Genomic DNA, 17,109 nt, shown 5'->3' with positions numbered 1-17,109 from the left:
CACCGACTGTATTAAAATTCATGTTGAATTCACCTGTGGTGTTGTTGTTTCTAAATTCAACAGCATGAAATACAGAATATTTAACTTTAATCTGTCAATAACACTGATGTTCATGGAAAAAGGATGACAATTTAGGAAAGATTAAAAAAAGGAAGGACACTCTACGTAAAAATTTTCTTTTTTGTTTAGTTATGAAGGATAGCCTACTATCTGTTGTATTCACTCGCACTGCTTTTCTTAAATGAAAAGGTACATTGCATCTTATGTCCTGCATTTTGAAACCTTTCTTTAATAAAACATCCTGGTCAAAAAAAAAATATTAGTTAGTAATTGATAATAATTAGAAAGTCCAAATCCTGAGTCAAGATTGAGGTATGATGGTCAAAATCTTGACTAACTGGTCAAAATAGAGATTTACTAAACAATTATGAGGTGTCAAGTCAAACGTATGAGTTGGGCAGGATTGTTAAGTCAAAAATCTTCATTTACTATGTCAAAATGGAGATGTCCTAATTAGAAGTATGAGATACTTAATCAAAATTATGAAACAGAGCCTAAATTTTAAGATACCAATTTAATATCTTAATTTACTACATCAAAATTGAGTTTTTGTAGTCAAAATTACATACTATTAAATCCAAATTATGCAATACTGGGTTTTAACTTTTAAGATTCATGTGTTGATTTACTAGGTCACAATTTGGATTTTCTAAATCAAAAATGAGATAATAAGAATGTCTTCATATAATTTTGTTTTAAGTAAAACATTGATTTCTGAAGTTTTATTTAATACTTAATCAGTTTAATGAGTAAATCTCAGTTTTCGGACTGATGTATGTAAACCTAACTCTGTAAAGTTATCTGATGATAGCACAATACGGATGTTGCCAGAATACTTCCTAAATAAAAGTGGACACTCGCTACAGTTAGACAAAGACTGGGTCCTGCCTGAATGTAATGAATCAATACAATAACATAATATAACGGGATGGCACATAAATTGGTGAAAATTAAGCATATTTCAGCCTGATCATGGTTGACAGAAGTAGTGACGTAAAAGTGGTGTCTTTTTGTGATAAAATTAAAACTATGACATACAGAGTACACTTTTAAGTTACTGAGTTAAAAATTTGATTTACAACGTAAAAAAAATATTTACAAAGTCAAAAGTCCGAGATAATGCGCATGTTTTCTCAGAATTTCAACTGTAATTCAAAATTTTGGCTTCATATATCATAATTTTACTCAGAAAATCTCAATTTTGTTTAACGGTACATTTAAACTCGACTGTAGGTCAACAGCGGAAGTTAACAGATTATAACCTTCAAAATAAAAGTTGGCTATTTTGAATTTTACAGAAAACTGGGTTCATTCACAGCACAGCGAATCATTATCATACTGGTCATACTGGTATTAACATCATACAGTGGGGGGGAACATGAATTAATGATAGATAACTGAGTGACTGAAATGATCCTTTATTTTTTTTTAGGTTTATTTGATAAGGAAATAAACAATGAGACCTGTTGTAATATGCCTTTCTGTTCTCTGTATATTTTAATATATTTCCGTTTGAGTGGTAGTCGCACAAAACGCACTTTGGCAAACAAAACAAACCTGTTTTTCATACTGTTTGACCAAGGGCTCTAAAAAATAAAGCGCATTGTTTGTCGAGTGTGTTGCAACTGTTTTTAACACAAAGCAAAGAGGTGAAAATTAAGCGTATTTCAGCCTGACCCTGGTCGACAGAAATAGTAACGTGAAAGTGGTGTCTTTTGTAAAAAAATGTGCTCCTGTACACCCACCATCACCACCATCACCACCACCAGCAGCAGCAGCAGCAGCAGCAGCTCTGTCTCACATCAGCTGTTGGAGGATGTTGCCTCGGAGGCAGATATGATGTAATCTAACGCTTCAGTCCGACCACAGAGAGACAGACAGAGACGGAGAGGAACAGAGCCGGAGAACAGCCGCACCATACGGATGGATCTCGGCTGCTTGTGTACTTTCTGACATTTGAAACCCTTCATCGAGCTGTGTTTGTGTTTTTTTTGGGGGGGTCAACTGTTCTTGTAGAGGAGTCATGTCGCGGAGGTTTGTGCCGACGAGCAGCCGAAGAGGATGCTGGATGCGGGCCAGGAGCAGCAGCAGCAGCAGCAGCAGCGGCACCGGCCGGGGATGCTGCTGGTGAACTTGACTCCCCCCACCGCTACCTCCTCCTCCTCCTCCTCCTCCTCCTCCTCTCCATCAGCTGTAATTAACCACCATGGCTCTGGAGTCCTCTCCCACAGCTGCTCCGACATCCTCCGTGTGAAAATGGCCCGCACTCCGCCTCCATCGCTGACACCAATCCGCCCTAACCGTCGCCTTTTCGCCTGTGATGAAAGAAGCCCTCCCGCTTCAGATTTCAACACTTGTAGGCCCTGTATGTCAACTCTGGAGCATGTTATCACCTTTAAATCGTCTGGTATGAACATTTGAGCCGTTTTATTTGCCCTGATTTGGCACATACACCTCCCACAGCAGATATTTTGGAGCCGGGTGGAGATGGGCCGCGTCCGCCGCTGCACCTCGCTCTGCCCTGCTGGGATCTGAGTTTCAGGCTTCCCCGACCTCACTTGCGATCATGGCTCTGTGACAGCTCGCCAAAGCTCCAGTTGTCCTGCTTCTTTAGGACATTTTTCCTGGCTTTACTCGCCTCTCCGGAGCAGTTTAGTCGTCCTGCGGGGCGAGGGGGGGAATGAGCAGCCTCCATCCCTCCATCTCCAGCAGAAGAAGAAGCCTGACAGCTGCTCCTTCCGTGGCCCTGCTGTGACTCCACTTCACAGGGGTGTGGAGGTCCTGACGACCATAAACCGTGGAGGGTGGGGACGTTTGCCTTTCCAGCTCAGGTTTAAACCATGGCCAATGAACCTGTCATCCTTAACGTGTATGATATGGTAAGAGTCCGTCTGCACCAAACTGCACTCACTTTTTATTCAGTTTTCTGCTTCTGGCAGCTGTTTGTAATCAGACACCAGCAGGAGGAAGTGAATGCACCACTAGAAATAGCAGGCCCACTACACACCTGTCTCACATGTACACTTCACAGATATTTTAATGCTTGGTAGAGTCCAGTTGAACTTAATTGCATCTAAAACAGGAGGTGTTGTGCGTTTAACAGAAGCCTGTTAACAAAAATCTACACTTGAGTATAAATAATTTTTCATTGATAGCAAATGATAGATTTGCAGAGGAAGTGAATGCACCACTAAAACAGCAGGCCCACTGCACACCTGTTTCACATGTGCACTTCACAGCTATTTTAAAAGGACAATATATCCAAAATCAAAGTATTTTTACTCTTATATGTAGGGCTATTAACCCATCTAATTTTTTTTGTGTGAGTTTCGGAGATATCTGCTGGAGAGATGCATGCCTTTTCTCAAAAATACATTTGGAAAAAAGTCAACAGCAATGTCTCTTTATGGAAATCATGACTCTGTTACTCATGATAATCTACAGACCTTGTTATGAGGCGTTTCATGTGGGAACTACTTCCTTAAAGAAAGGTTTCAACTGTGGCCGATGAACCACAAGCCAAGCGCCAAGTGTTTGATTTTAGGGTGAACTGTCCCTTTAATGTTGGAAAGAGTCTAGAGCTCTAATATTAACATGAAACAAAGGCTGTGTTGTGCCTGGAGCAAAAAGTCTGTTTATTCAATCCATATTTGAGTACAAATTGCTAACAAATGTTAATTTTTCTATTTTAATTCTACCTGTTAACTTCTAAAACTGACAAGTGTTAAATTAAAGGATTTTAATATGGAATTTGGTGAGCAAGGTCATCTTTAAAGATTGAGAACTGCCTCCTCGGTACATATAGCTGTAAGTGAATTAGGGCTGCAAATTATGATTTGTTTTATTTTTGATTAATCTCTTGATAATTTTCTCAATTATCTCAAGGTGATGTCCTCAAATGTTTTGTCTTGTCCACAACTACTCAAAGATATTTAGTTTACTGTCATAGAGGATGAAAAAACCCAGAAAATATTCAAACTTGAGAAGCTAAACTCAGAGAATTTGGACATTTGTTCTAAAAAAAAAAAAAAAAAATCGAAACAATTAATCTATCAAAATAGTTGGCGTTTAATTTCATGGTTTAGGTCCTGACAACCATAAAACGTGGATGGTGGGAACATGTGCCTTTCCAGATCAGGTTTAAACCATTCCCAATTAACCTCATCCTTAATATGTATAAATTGGTAAGGGTCCACCTCTCAACCAACCTACACTCACTTTTTATTCAGTCTTTAATTCACTGATTTCTGCTTCTGGCAGCTGTGTTTGTAATCAGACACCAGCAGGAGGAAGTGAATGCACCTCTAGAAATAGCAGGCCCACTACACACCTGTCTCACATGTGCACTTCACAGATATTTTAATGCTGGAAAGAGTCCAGTTGGACTGAAATATTACATGAAAAACAGGCAGTGTTGTGCCTTCAACAGAAGCCTGTTTATAAAAATTCACACCTGAGTATAAATCATGTTCCACTGTTAACTAATGATAGTTTTGCCACTTAAAGGTTTATAGATTTAGGGGGATCTATTAGCAGAATATGGCAGAAATTGAATATCGTATTCATAAGTATTAGTGGTGGAGGAAGTATTCAGAGTCTTTACTTAAGTAAAAGTACTAATACCAGGCTGTAAAAATACTACTTTAAAGTATAAGTCCTGAATTGAAAATGCTACTTAATAGAAAAATGGAAGTATTATCAGGAAAATGTACTTAAAGTATGAAAAGTAAAATACACAATATGGAAAAATCTTATCTCATTACTCTGCAACTAATGATTACATTTAATTGTGGATTACTCGGAGCTTAACCTTCAACCAGCAGTTTAAAACTCAAAATTATTCAAATTGTAATTTGAAATGAGGAACAGCAACAAACAATCATATTTGAAGAGCATTTTTTTGCATTAAATAGGTTAAAGTTTTGATAATTGATTACTCATCTAATCTTTTAAGCTCAAATATAATATTGTCTTTGGTAGTTAAATGTTTCATTAAAGGTTCTTCATGTTTTGTCAAATCTTAATTTATAAAGTAACTACTAACTATAGCTATCAGATAAATGTAATGGAGTAAAAGTACATTATTTCTTTCTGAAATGTAGTGGAGTAGTAGTATAAAGTGTCTGTAATTGGAAATACTGAAGTAAAATACTGATATTTAAACTTTAGACTTCAGTATAGTACTTGATAAATATGTTTTCATTTGCGTATAACGACCTGAAAATAAGAAATGTTATCTTTCTGTCACAGCAGAATTAGATGCTTATATCTACGGAAGGAGCAGGCCCTCTTCATGTTTCTACAGAAGCCCAGAATGGACAAATCAAGCACTGGCTCTATGGGGCCTTTTGCTCTTTTTTTTTTTTGCAAGTTTTGCAAGAAGCCACTGAATCCTACCCACTGGTCCTTTAATTCTGCTCTTGTGGATGTATGAAAACTGACAAGTGTAAATTAAAAGATTATTATATTGAATTTGGCGAGCACAGTCACAGTCGTCTTCAAAGATTGAAGAAAACCTTGCGAGGTATATAAACTATTCAGTCTATATGGCGTTATCTGGTTCGCTGCAGACATGCATTATGTTATGAAGACAAATCCTGGTCTTTCTACTAATTCAGCTTTTCTTTAGCGGCATCACTGTGTTTGTGAAAAAAAAAAAAAAAAGCTAGAGCATCCATTGATGTGAACATAAAAAGATAAGAAAGAAGGGAAGAAAATTCACTTTCATTTTCCAGCCTCAAGAAACAAGAGCTTCCCTGAACCCTCTGTCCTCTGTTACTGTGCCTACAGCTCACGTGATGCACACACTTACAAAAACACACATATTTAAACCCACACACATCAGTAAAGGACAAGAGTCTTCATTCATTCATTCGTGTGCCCACTGCCTGGTCTTCACTGTACTGCTCAGCAGCCTCCTGTGTGAATATTATGCAACATGTTGCTGTAATCCACAGAATTACTCCATTTACAGCAAAACATTTGTGATTTTGTGTGTTGTTTTGTTCAGCATCTTTACTTCAACTCCCATCATTTAACATTTATGAGCAGTACATATACATTCAATAAATTATTTATAATACACTATAATGTAGTTGTAAGCAGATAAACAGATGTTATGATGTTTTTGAGAACAATTACAACTTCAGTTCACCTGGAGTAAACAGTTGATGAGTTATATGATAGAGCTGTGATCATATTGAATGATACATGGTTACACAAGTCTCGACTGTGTATTATATCACTTTAATTTAACTGTTTATAAATATATAGAAATTAATGCTTTTAATACATGTGTTTAAACCTTGTGACGACATGTTGTGCTTCCGGGTTCAATTTTTGACCTTGGAAACAGCAGTGTGACAAAAACTCACGGTCGCTTTACTAGATTTCTTCAGTAGCTTTCGGCTGCATCTTGTCACAAAGAAAAATATTTATGAGTGCACATATATACTGTATATGTAGTTCATGTACAAGTGCAATGTGCACACAATTTGAATCCTGTCCAGGAACGGCGGACCCTGCCACTAATAATGAAAACTACTATATAGAGAGGTAACTAGTTTAGTTTATTTATAAAAGAGAAGCGTGCAATGACATCGATCATTTATTTTAAATGAAAATATGGTTGCACCAGATTTAGCGAGACACTAATTTCCATCTGTAATCATTTGCATAACAAGCAGAGGTAATAAATAGAATTTAAAGTAATAAATGTAAATATATTTAAAGGACCAGTGAGAAGAATTTAGTGGCCTCTAATGGTGAGCTCGCTGATTGCAAACACCTGGCCTCACTCTTCTCTTCCAAACGTCTGGTTTGTCCATTCTGGGCGATGGTAGAAACATGGTGGCACAAAGTATAAATGGCTCATTCTCAGGAAAAAAAAACACAACAGTTCTTATTTTTAGGTGAGTAAACACTAACGAAAAAACACACATGGATATTATATTGTCTTCTGTATTCTGCCATAAACCCCCATAAATTTTATGCACTTTACCTTTAAAATATAATATATACTTTATATAAAAGTTTAGAACTTTTCCAGTAACAATTAAATCAAATATATAGAAATAACCAATGAGTGTAAAAAGATTTAATGGCTATAGAAAAAACACAGAGAGCCTCAGTATACAGGGATTGTAACCTTAACAGATATGTATAATAAATACATACCTCCATATTTCATAATTATAGAAAATGCGAAGACACATTTTATTTATCTATGTAAACACCAGCTTCAGACACCTCATGAGAGGAGTTATATTTGTTGACTAATACATGAATAAACTGTTAAAATGTCCTTATATGTGCTTAAAACTGCACTACAGTACATAACAAATAATTTATTATTCATGTTTATACTGATTATAAATGCTACAAAGGTGGTGGGTTAAAGGGATAGTTCATGTTTTTCAGTGGGGTTGTATGAAGTACCTATCCATAGTCAGTGTATTACCTACAGTAGGTAGCGGTCAGTATGCTCCCAGTTTGGAGAAGCAGCAGGAGTGCAGGTGTAGGATGTTTAGCAATGACCTGCTGTGGACAGAGTCAGCAGCAAAAGCTATTTTAGCCACTTAAAAGATCAATATCAGTGTAAGTGTACGCTATATTTGGAATATTTTCACCAGTTGACCTTGTCTTCAGACAGCGTTTTCTGAAGGGAGACTGAGGTTAAAGCTTGTCATATCGCTCTCTCCAAAGCAGCCAGACTCCACCAACAAACACAGTAACTTCCCCTAAGAAAGCACAAGCTATTCCTTTAAGATTTAGTGTAACAATGAAAATAATTACAGAAATTCTGCAGCTGCCAGTGTAATAAAACTCTAATTGACTGGAGATGTGGAGATGATTTACTTAATTTAGTTTAGTCACTCAAGTGTTTTGATGCTGAAGTCTCCAAATGCTTTTTTTTTTTTGCTCACTTGAAGTCAAGCATTTCAACAAGTGTCCTCATCTTATAGCTTCTCCAGGCGTGAATCAGCTCACTCCAGAAAATGAGAAATCGTAGCACAAAAACACAAAGGTGACTGTTTTGGACTCTCGGCTCTCTCTTGGCGTCTCTGAGCCGTCTCACACGGATGAGGGCCTCAGTGGGGCCAGCAGTGACAGCTGCTCAAACAGCTGACTTAATTCCACCGTGGCTCTGCTGTGCAGGGACTTAGCGGGTCATGCAGGGGCTGTGGAAGAGGGAGAAAGTGATCATGAGGGCGGTGACGGGCAGAGCCAGCCTTAAATACTTCTGCCGAGAATTAAACACAAAAGCGCGAGTAGGCAACAAGATCCGCCTGAGAGTGAATCATGCGAGGGGGGGGGTGATGATGAATCGATCATCTTCAATGTGAAATCAATGTGACTGGTAGATGGATGCGTGTAGTGGTGCATAGGCAGGATGTTGACTGCATGGATCGCTGCAGCAGCGTTGGCATACAGCATGATTTCACAAAAACAAGAGAGCTGAAGTGTGATTTATATCAGCAAGACAGTGACTGAAAAAGCCCCGCTTCTCTTCTTTATGCACCCAAGAGAAATTCATGCAATTTGATAGTCAGCCTCTCACTTTTTTTTTTGGAAGAATTTGTCCTAGACTGAAGCTGAGAACTGGTTAAGAGACTCCCATCTGTGTTCCTGGTGTGAAATGACAAAATAACTAGAGAGCCAGAAGGAATAGAAGTCAGTGCAGAAACATGAGAAGAGTCAGTCGACACAAAGTAAAATGGTGGATATGCTTTTATTGTATCACTCTGAGCCCGGAAACCTGTTCTATTATTAATAGGGGACATCTGGGGCAGCGTGGATAGCTCTTAGTATGTTTCCTCGGGGGTATCTGAGGGTGCGGGAGTGTCAGTGGGCGTGGTCACGGCATAAATTATCTCCCGATTGTCTGCAGTGATGGGCGGCAAGGTGGTTCATAGATCACCAGGATCTTTTCATGTGTGAATTTTCCTCTAACAAACTAAATATTTGCAGGTGATTGATTCTATATCTACCCTTGAGATGGATGAGGCCTGGGTGTTTCCTTTGTTTTCTGCCCAGTGCATGCTGGGATGCCGCTAGGGCTGCAACAAACAGTGATTTACTTATTTGTTTTACTCACAATCCAACAATATTCATTTTACTGTCATAGAGGAGTAAAGAAACCAGAAAATATTTAACCAGAAATGTAATAATTGATTAATAATCGATTAATTGCTGCAGCTCTACATGCCACCACTAGAAACGAACAGATCAAGGCTGCAGTAGATCAGCAACAACAGTGTTCTGTGAGGTAAAATTACTTACTGGTTTGGAGAGAGCTGGAACAAATGGCTGTTGGAAAAGGCTGTCTGATGGCAAGGTAAAGCAAGGAAAATATCCTAAATATAGCGTACACTTAAACTGATATTGATTATATTTGGCGGCTGGAGTACATTTTGCTGCTGACCCTGAACCACAGCAGTACGTTTCTTAGCCTCTGTGCCAGTACTCCTCTCTGCTTCTCCAAACTGGGCGCCTGCCGACCGCCATCTACTGTAGTTAATACACAGACTGTTAATAACTCCACCAGAAAAAAACAAAATAAATGCTTTATGCTTTTTTTTGTGGTCCTTGATGGAGAAGGGTAGAGACAGTCGCCAGCAGGTGACAAACTGACAGCTCATGCAAACAAAAACACACTAAATACAATATAACAGACTCTATATCTAACACATAGAAAAATCAACACACAAACGCAACACATCTGTACACTATATGAGATAATAATTTAATCTGACCTCTTTTTTTACAGCAGATTTAAAACTGTCTACTCTGTTTATTTCCTTCATGAATTTTGGTAACTTATTACATAAAACAGCTGCTTAGTGTACATTTTACATTTTATTTGATTGAGGCGATACGATTGAAAAATACAGAGCATGAAGCTGATATGCTGCACAGTTTGTAGGCCTACAGTGTAATTAAAATCTACAGCCGCACATATCACAAAACTACAATACACTGCAGATATGTCAAAAACTATAGAAGACATACAGTATACCACAATACACAAATTAGGGCTGCATGATTGGGTAAAAATGTTGTATTATTGCGATTATTCTGACTGAAAGTGCGATTGCGATATGTGATACGATTAGTGGAAATGATTACAATTTTAATGTTCACTGCAACAACACTGTGATAATGTGATATTTATTGAGGTCTGAACCAAACAACACCATGTTTTCTCTCATCTGGAGAAGATTTTTAGGTCAGGTCATCTCTGCAGCACTACAGCACCTCATTAACATGCTGTTCTCTCACACATTTTTCTTTTTTCACAAAATTGTTTTGGCTCTGCAGTTTGGATATTGCACATGGCCATATTTGGGATTTTATTGCATTTGTGCAGCCCTGACACAAATACACACACACACCATACATCAAGAAACCTTAGTAATTTCAAAACGGCTCCAGCTCTGTTGTACTTTTAACCAGCAGTTAACCTGATAATTTAATTTAGATTTTGGTCTCCATGCTCCTAGCTAGTCTGTTACTGTCTGAATGTATCTGGAAAGAAGCTCTGAGTCCAGACTGCTCATACCAAATAATAAAAAACTAATAAAACTAGTCTGCAGAAAGCAAAAATGGCTGAAGCTCTCATTGCTGAGTAGGCTGTATCTTTTTAGTGTGTCTGTTGTCCATTATTTCCTGACTGTATTAGGATGTGAGGTGAACATACTGTACACGATGTATTATTTAATGATTTCTGTAGAGCTGCTGCATTGTTTCTCTCCGGATACAACAATCTAACTCTTGATACTGAACTCTCTCCTCTCCATCTCTCCATCTCTCTCTCTCTCTCCCTCTCCGCAGTACTGGATCAACGAATACACATCCAATCTGGGGATTGGAGTTTTCCACTCAGGCATTGAGATTTATGGCAGAGGTGAGGCCTTTCCTTCCCTTCTCCTTTATGTCTGTGAAATCCCATTACGGTTTTTGTCAGAGCGGATTCACACTCGGACCCGTGCATCACCGTCTGATCGTGAGGTCTGTGCGAGGACGCTTTCACCGACACAGATGAAGTCTGGTTTTAAAAATGGAATATGGAATTGTGTTTCCTAATAACATGACCCCATTTCTCTGGGTTGAGTCACCACTGACTCACTCTGTGTGTGTGTGTGTGTGTGTGTGTGGTTTGAAAAAAAGAGAGGCAGAAACCAGCGTGAAACTAGATCACTAGGAATTCCATTATGCGTTTGCAACCAGAAATATTGGCTGTCTGGCTGTCTGTGTGCACGCAGAAGTGTGATGACAGTAAAAATACAGTCTTCACCAGGGCAGGAAATCACTTACAGCATATTATTTTGTGCTCGCAGCACATTTTTGCATTAATGAGTCCATTAATTTAATCATATTGAATTAAATGTCAGGTAAAAACCCCCAAGCTCCAAATGTTTTGAGGGCTAAAAACGCCAAATAGATGTTATGAAATAATAAATCTGGTTACATTTACTGAATCTTTATGCCTATAGTCCATCATGTGGACTGAATCTGTGCAGTTTGTGAGACCAAGCAGCACAGAGTTATATTTTAACTTTAATGGATTTGTTTTAGAGCTTTTTCTGAGGTTATCCAATGGAGATATGAAGGGATTTCATTATGAACAGAGGAGTTTGCAGCAATTAAAGGGATAGTTTGGATTATTTGAAGTGGGGTTGTATGATGTACTTATCCTTCATCAGTGTGTTACTCACCGTCAGAGAGGAGTACCAGCACAGATGCTGAGCACTGAACTGTTATGGACAAAATGTATTTTAGCCACTTAAAAAATACCACCTAAAAAAATCAATATCAGTTTAAGTGCACACTATATTTAGGATATTTTCACAGCTTTATTTTGCTGTTAGACAGCCTTCTCTGATGGAAAGTCACAGTTATAGAAGCCAAATATCGCTCTTTCTAAACCAACCGAACTCCACTGGTAAAATCAATAATTTTATCTCAGAGAATACGTGAGTTGCTGTCTACCACTGGCTCGAGTGGTTAGTTTGTCTGAGGTATTATTTGACTTATGTGAATCTGCACTAACTGCACTAAAACATCAAAGTCACATAATAACACAAACAAACTAACAAATGGAAACCGCAGTAGAGCAGCAACTCCGGGCGTCTTCAAAGTACAATTATCGTTTTTGCCAATGGAGTCTTGTGGCTTTGAACAGAACGATATTTGTCTTATATAAATGCTGACAGTCTGATAACAAGGTGAAGTGGTGAAAATATTCTAAATGTGTGTTTTAAAAGTTTAGACAGTTAAGATCAACTAAAGTCACACAATAACACAAACAAACAAAGGCCATGTTAGACCAGAAACTCCTGAGTTCTGAAAGGTGAAATTGCTGGTTTTTGTCATGAACAAATACCTCATACAACCCCATATTAAATAATCCAAACTATCCCTTTATGGTTATGTACTATAAGTGACATTTTGAGGTACTTGAAAACTCTATTTTCTGCTTTGTCATACTCCACTTCATTTCATGGCCAAATGTTGTACTTTTTACTCCACAACATGTATTTTTTAGTCGATATGTTTATTGATTTTCCAGAGCGAAACAACACAAAACACTGTTAGAGGCACCCCTGAAACAAAAAAGCAAAACAGGAAAGAACAAAACAAAACAAAACACCTCGGCTCACAGTCACAGATATCAATACAGGAAAGAGACTCAGGCGTTACATAATTTAGAACAAACAAATTTCACTACACAAGAAGAGTAGAGACGTACAATCCAATATAGAACATAAGAGGCTCTCATGTTCTATAAAATATATTGCCTCTAGCAGCATACATGTCAAGACTTTGTCTGTTATCCAAATCAGAAATATGCACTTCCCTGCGCTGAATGTTAGCAAATAAGATTCCCTTTATATTTATCAGTAATGTAGCCATTTTGTATCCCATGTAACATGCATTTCAGATCACTTTCAAGGTTAATGGCTAAGATTTTCTTAATTTTGTGCTTTATAATACTCCAAAAACCTCTGTACAAAAGGACAAAGGGTCTCTGTTTAACAGTTGAGACACAAAGAAGAGAAATCAGTGTCAAACTTATTACAGATTGTTTTTATTATTTTTATTTCTATCCTTTTTTTCATTCAGTTCATGTTTAATGTCTATATTTTTTTGTTCTAGTTGTATTTTTAAAGAACATAACAAAAAATAACAGCTAATATATAAGATTACTATTTTTCACTCCTAATATTGTTATTAGCATCAGCCCTAAACATACAATACTGGCCAGTTTCTATTTATTAATCTGATACAGTATATTTGTTGCTTTCTCCTATGGTTCAAACTGCACTGTGTATAAATTCAAATCTAATTGAGATGCTCCAAAGCTAACAGTTTAATTCTCTATTTGATGTGCTGTGTCTAACAGTGTTATCACTGTTTTCCATTATACTGCAGTAAATACAGGGCAGAGATTACTGTAATTAGCCCGGCCTAATGATTTAAGCACAGTGTGTCAGCGATTAATCACTTGCTTCTGTGTAATTACAGTTGTTTCGTGCCTCCACTCGAGGAGTTAACCTGTGATTTGCATCTTTGTGCACACAGAATTTGCATACGGGGGTCATCCATACCCTTTCAGTGGCATCTTTGAAATCAACCCCGGCAACGCGGCTGAACTGGGAGAGACATTCAAATTCAAGTGAGCCTGCTCCACTTTAGCATACAATACACGCCGAATGATGCTGTTAATGTTAATGGTCGTGGAGATGAGTGTGCTGATATGTGTTTTTGTTGCTCTCAAACAGGGAGGCCATTGTTCTGGGCACCACAGACTTCACAGAGGAGGACATAGATAAAATCATGGAGGAGCTCGGTAAAGAGTTCAAAGGCAACGCCTACCATCTAATGCACAAAAACTGCAACCACTTCTCCTCCTCGCTGTCTGAGGTCAGTCTGTTTTCTGCCAAATGGTTTTTATCCTACTGCTGTGTTGTTCAGAAACTATAAGATACGGAGCAGTGCTGAGTAAGAACCATAAATAACTGAGACCAAAAGATCCTGTAAGTTTATTCACAGAGGTACACTTAAAGGGAGTACTATTTAGTATTGTGTAAACATTTATATAATGTCTTCTGTGGCTCTGATGTGAGCTTTTTAAAGTCTGGAAAAATAGCTCTGTTGTATTGAGTTATATCAGCCAGGGCTTCAGAACTACAGCATTTCTTGCCACGCTACAGCTGATTGGCTCTACGGATGTAACATCGACCACTTTGGTCCAGACTGAAATGTCTCAACAACTACTGGATGAACGGACATGAAATTTGTTGCAGACATTCATGACCCCTTTATGGATGAATTGTAATCACTTTACTGATTCCTTAAAGGGAAAAAAAAAATCAGCACTTTTCACGTGGATGTTCACTCAGTGTTGATGGTAAATGTAGTCAGTGACTGAGAAAACTCTTGCTGCAAAATCTGGATTTCTAGTCTCCACCTCTTGGTAGCCAGTGAGCATGCAAGATGACTTTTTTTTTTTTTACCATGTTTTAGCCACTCGCTATAGGCGAGGGTGGTGAGACAGCAAACTGGACGTGGAGTCAGAAGTTAGTGTACAATGCATCCTAGGACATGCAGGCCAGTCAAGCACACACTGAGGAATTTGTCTCTTCAGTTGACTTTATTTACCATCAACACTGACTGGACATCCACTTAAAGAGAATTTCCCTCTTAGCTCCATCATTAGGTTCAAAATTCAGTTTGTTCAATACTTTGGTTTGGTACCACATACCTGCAAAACTCCCCATTATTCCCATCAGCCTTTGCTGTACTTTGTGTTCTGTGCTAATGAGCCTGAAAACATGCAAAACTAAGATGGTAACTGCTTTATATTAGTATGTTGTCATTGAGCATGTTAGCATGCTGATGTTGGCACAGCCTCATAAGCAGTTAGCCTGGCTGTGGACTCCTAGTCTTGTTAAGCCACATTACTAAACAAAAGACCCAACAAAATTGGATTATGGGAAAGTTAGGATCTGGCGTTTTTGGAGCCAAAAAAATATGTATCTCTTGTGAGCCCTTTTTTATGTATTTAATTAAAATATTTATCTCTGTACATGCTCACAAAATAAAAGCAACTTGTTAATTTTAGTGCAATATTCAACTTTAAGGTGCACAGGGTAAAATAAAGGAAAAGAAAATGAATCTCTTTACTTAGCCAGTGGGATCCTGTCGACAACGCCAAACTGATGTGGAAAAATTCACTTAGATGAACAAAAGTATCATCAAGGCACCAGTCAGGAGGGCCCCAGACAATATGTGCAACTCTCAGTCAATATTAGCAAAGTAGTCTGGAATTTCTCCAAGGCCTCTCATATCTGTATCTGCACACACACAGAGTCTGCTGAGTAAGGGTGCCATGTGTGAAGGACACTGAGGCCCTCTTCACCCATGAGTTTCTTAAACACATTTAATTCATCCACAAAACCATCACTTTTAATGGTTTAACTTGCTGTTTCCTTCTAGTTAAATTCTGTTATTAAATGTCTCATACATGTGTGAGACTGAGTGTACTTTGTTATGATTGTGTGATTACATACTGATGTTGACTTGTACTCTTATATTCCGTCTTTTTACAGTTGCTGTGCGGACGGGAAATTCCTCGTTGGGTCAACAGACTGGCGTACTTCAGCTCCTGCATCCCCTTCCTGCAGAGCTGCCTACCCAAGGAGTGGCTGACCCCGGCCGCCCTGCAGAGCCACATCAGCCTCGGCCTCCACAAGGAGGAGCAGAACGAGTCGAGCGACGAGGACCCTTCGTCCCCGTCCGGAGCGGCCGCCACCGGCTCCTCCCACAGCTGTCGCCACACGAGGGTGTGAGCCCCACCCCCCCACCCCCCCACATGCACTGACCTCTGGACCTTCCTGCCACCTCTGCCGGTGGCTCAAGTGGCATTAGTAGGCTTGAACAACCACCTGACCTCATACTGTTTGTCCTCTGAGTAAAGAGGCAGGAAAAGAAGAGTTTCCTCTTCATGAAAAGAGACTTCAGACCTGCAGAGACCCTGCCTGTCCTCTCTACACACGACAGGATGACGAACTTGACCTGAGCCCCGAGGCGCAGCTCAGACTCGACAACAAACACTTGTAGATCTGAAGTTTGTAGTATGTTATTATTAGTATTTTCCATGAACTTTTAAACCTTTGTCAGCCTTGTTCCCTGCCCTGCCTTCAGAGCTGCTTTTGTAGAATAACTAGATAGACACCTGAGGCTACTTATAGTGACATTACCAGGAAATTTGCTAATCCGCTCAATTTCAACAAGTTCTCGTTCAATAACCTCTATGTGGCCTTCAGTTGATCTCGTTGACTCTGCTTTCTTTGTGTGGAACGTAAGTAGTTAACTTTGGCCATTTTAGAGGGTTAACCGGTTTGAGTGTTCCTTAGAGTTCGAGTCTGAACTCATAAAAATGTTGCATGTTGAAACAATTTGACGAAAAAAGTCTAAACTGAGGCGCCGCACTTCTGACCATATCATCAAGTATTTCTTCTCCTTTTTCCTTTTGTAAAAGATACAATCCAACCTGGGACTTGTTTTAGACACCAAACTGGCTGTTTGCGGCCGGCGTGACCAGTTCAAAGACGGTTGTGAACAATCAAGGGCAAATACTGTTCAGTTTAAATAGTCGCTGTTCATGCAGCCTCAGGCAGCCCAGTCACTATCTGTGAACATCTCAGAGACACAAACACAAAGAAAGTCAAGCTGCTACACTGACAATTATTGACTTTGTGACCCAGTACAATTTTTGTCTACGCTTTTATATCCAAATGGTCTTTATATGATAATGGTGCGATAACTTCCAGCCAGGCTAGGAGATGTACATTTACACCCAGAGAGTGTTCCTGGGTGGTTCTGGTTTTATCTTATCACTTTTTTTTTCACCATTAAACCAATAAGACTGAGCTGCAGTGAGAAAGAAAACCAGAAACTTAGTATTCTCCCTTAAATTACAGTACTTTTTAAAGCTATAGTTTCTACATTTTGGGAAAAAACGTTTAATTGCTTTCTTGCCAA

General features: G+C 38.7%; 1 protein-coding gene across 1 annotated transcript; it reads left to right on the top strand.

Moving 5' to 3' along the window:
- Positions 1-644: 644 nt before the first annotated feature.
- On the top strand, positions 645-16,642 carry LOC146311148 (deubiquitinase DESI2). Its single transcript, XM_084743020.1, has 5 exons — positions 645-2,939; positions 10,894-10,966; positions 13,645-13,738; positions 13,845-13,986; positions 15,675-16,642. The coding sequence occupies exons 1-5, from the start codon at positions 2,901-2,903 to the stop codon at positions 15,912-15,914; spliced, it is 588 nt and encodes a 195-aa protein (XP_084599146.1). The 5' UTR covers positions 645-2,900; the 3' UTR covers positions 15,915-16,642.
- Positions 16,643-17,109: the final 467 nt, after the last annotated feature.

The sequence above is a fragment of the Lutjanus erythropterus genome, chromosome 18 (assembly GCF_056507025.1).
Source record: "Lutjanus erythropterus isolate fLutEry1 chromosome 18, fLutEry1.hap2, whole genome shotgun sequence".
NCBI classification, from domain to species: Eukaryota; Metazoa; Chordata; class Actinopteri; order Lutjaniformes; family Lutjanidae; genus Lutjanus; species Lutjanus erythropterus.
Note: the sequence above shows the minus strand (reverse complement) of the source record. Positions and strands in the feature narration are given on the sequence as shown.

Bases quoted from the DNA above. Each gene is read 5' to 3' on its own strand.
- LOC146311148 (XM_084743020.1), top strand. From the start codon at position 2,901: ATGGCCAATGAACCTGTCATCCTTAACGTGTATGATATG. The intron at 2,940-10,893 runs GTAAGAGTCCGT...CCCTCTCCGCAG, and splicing joins TCCTTAACGTGTATGATATG to TACTGGATCAACGAATACAC. The intron at 13,987-15,674 runs GTCAGTCTGTTT...GTCTTTTTACAG, and splicing joins TCTCCTCCTCGCTGTCTGAG to TTGCTGTGCGGACGGGAAAT.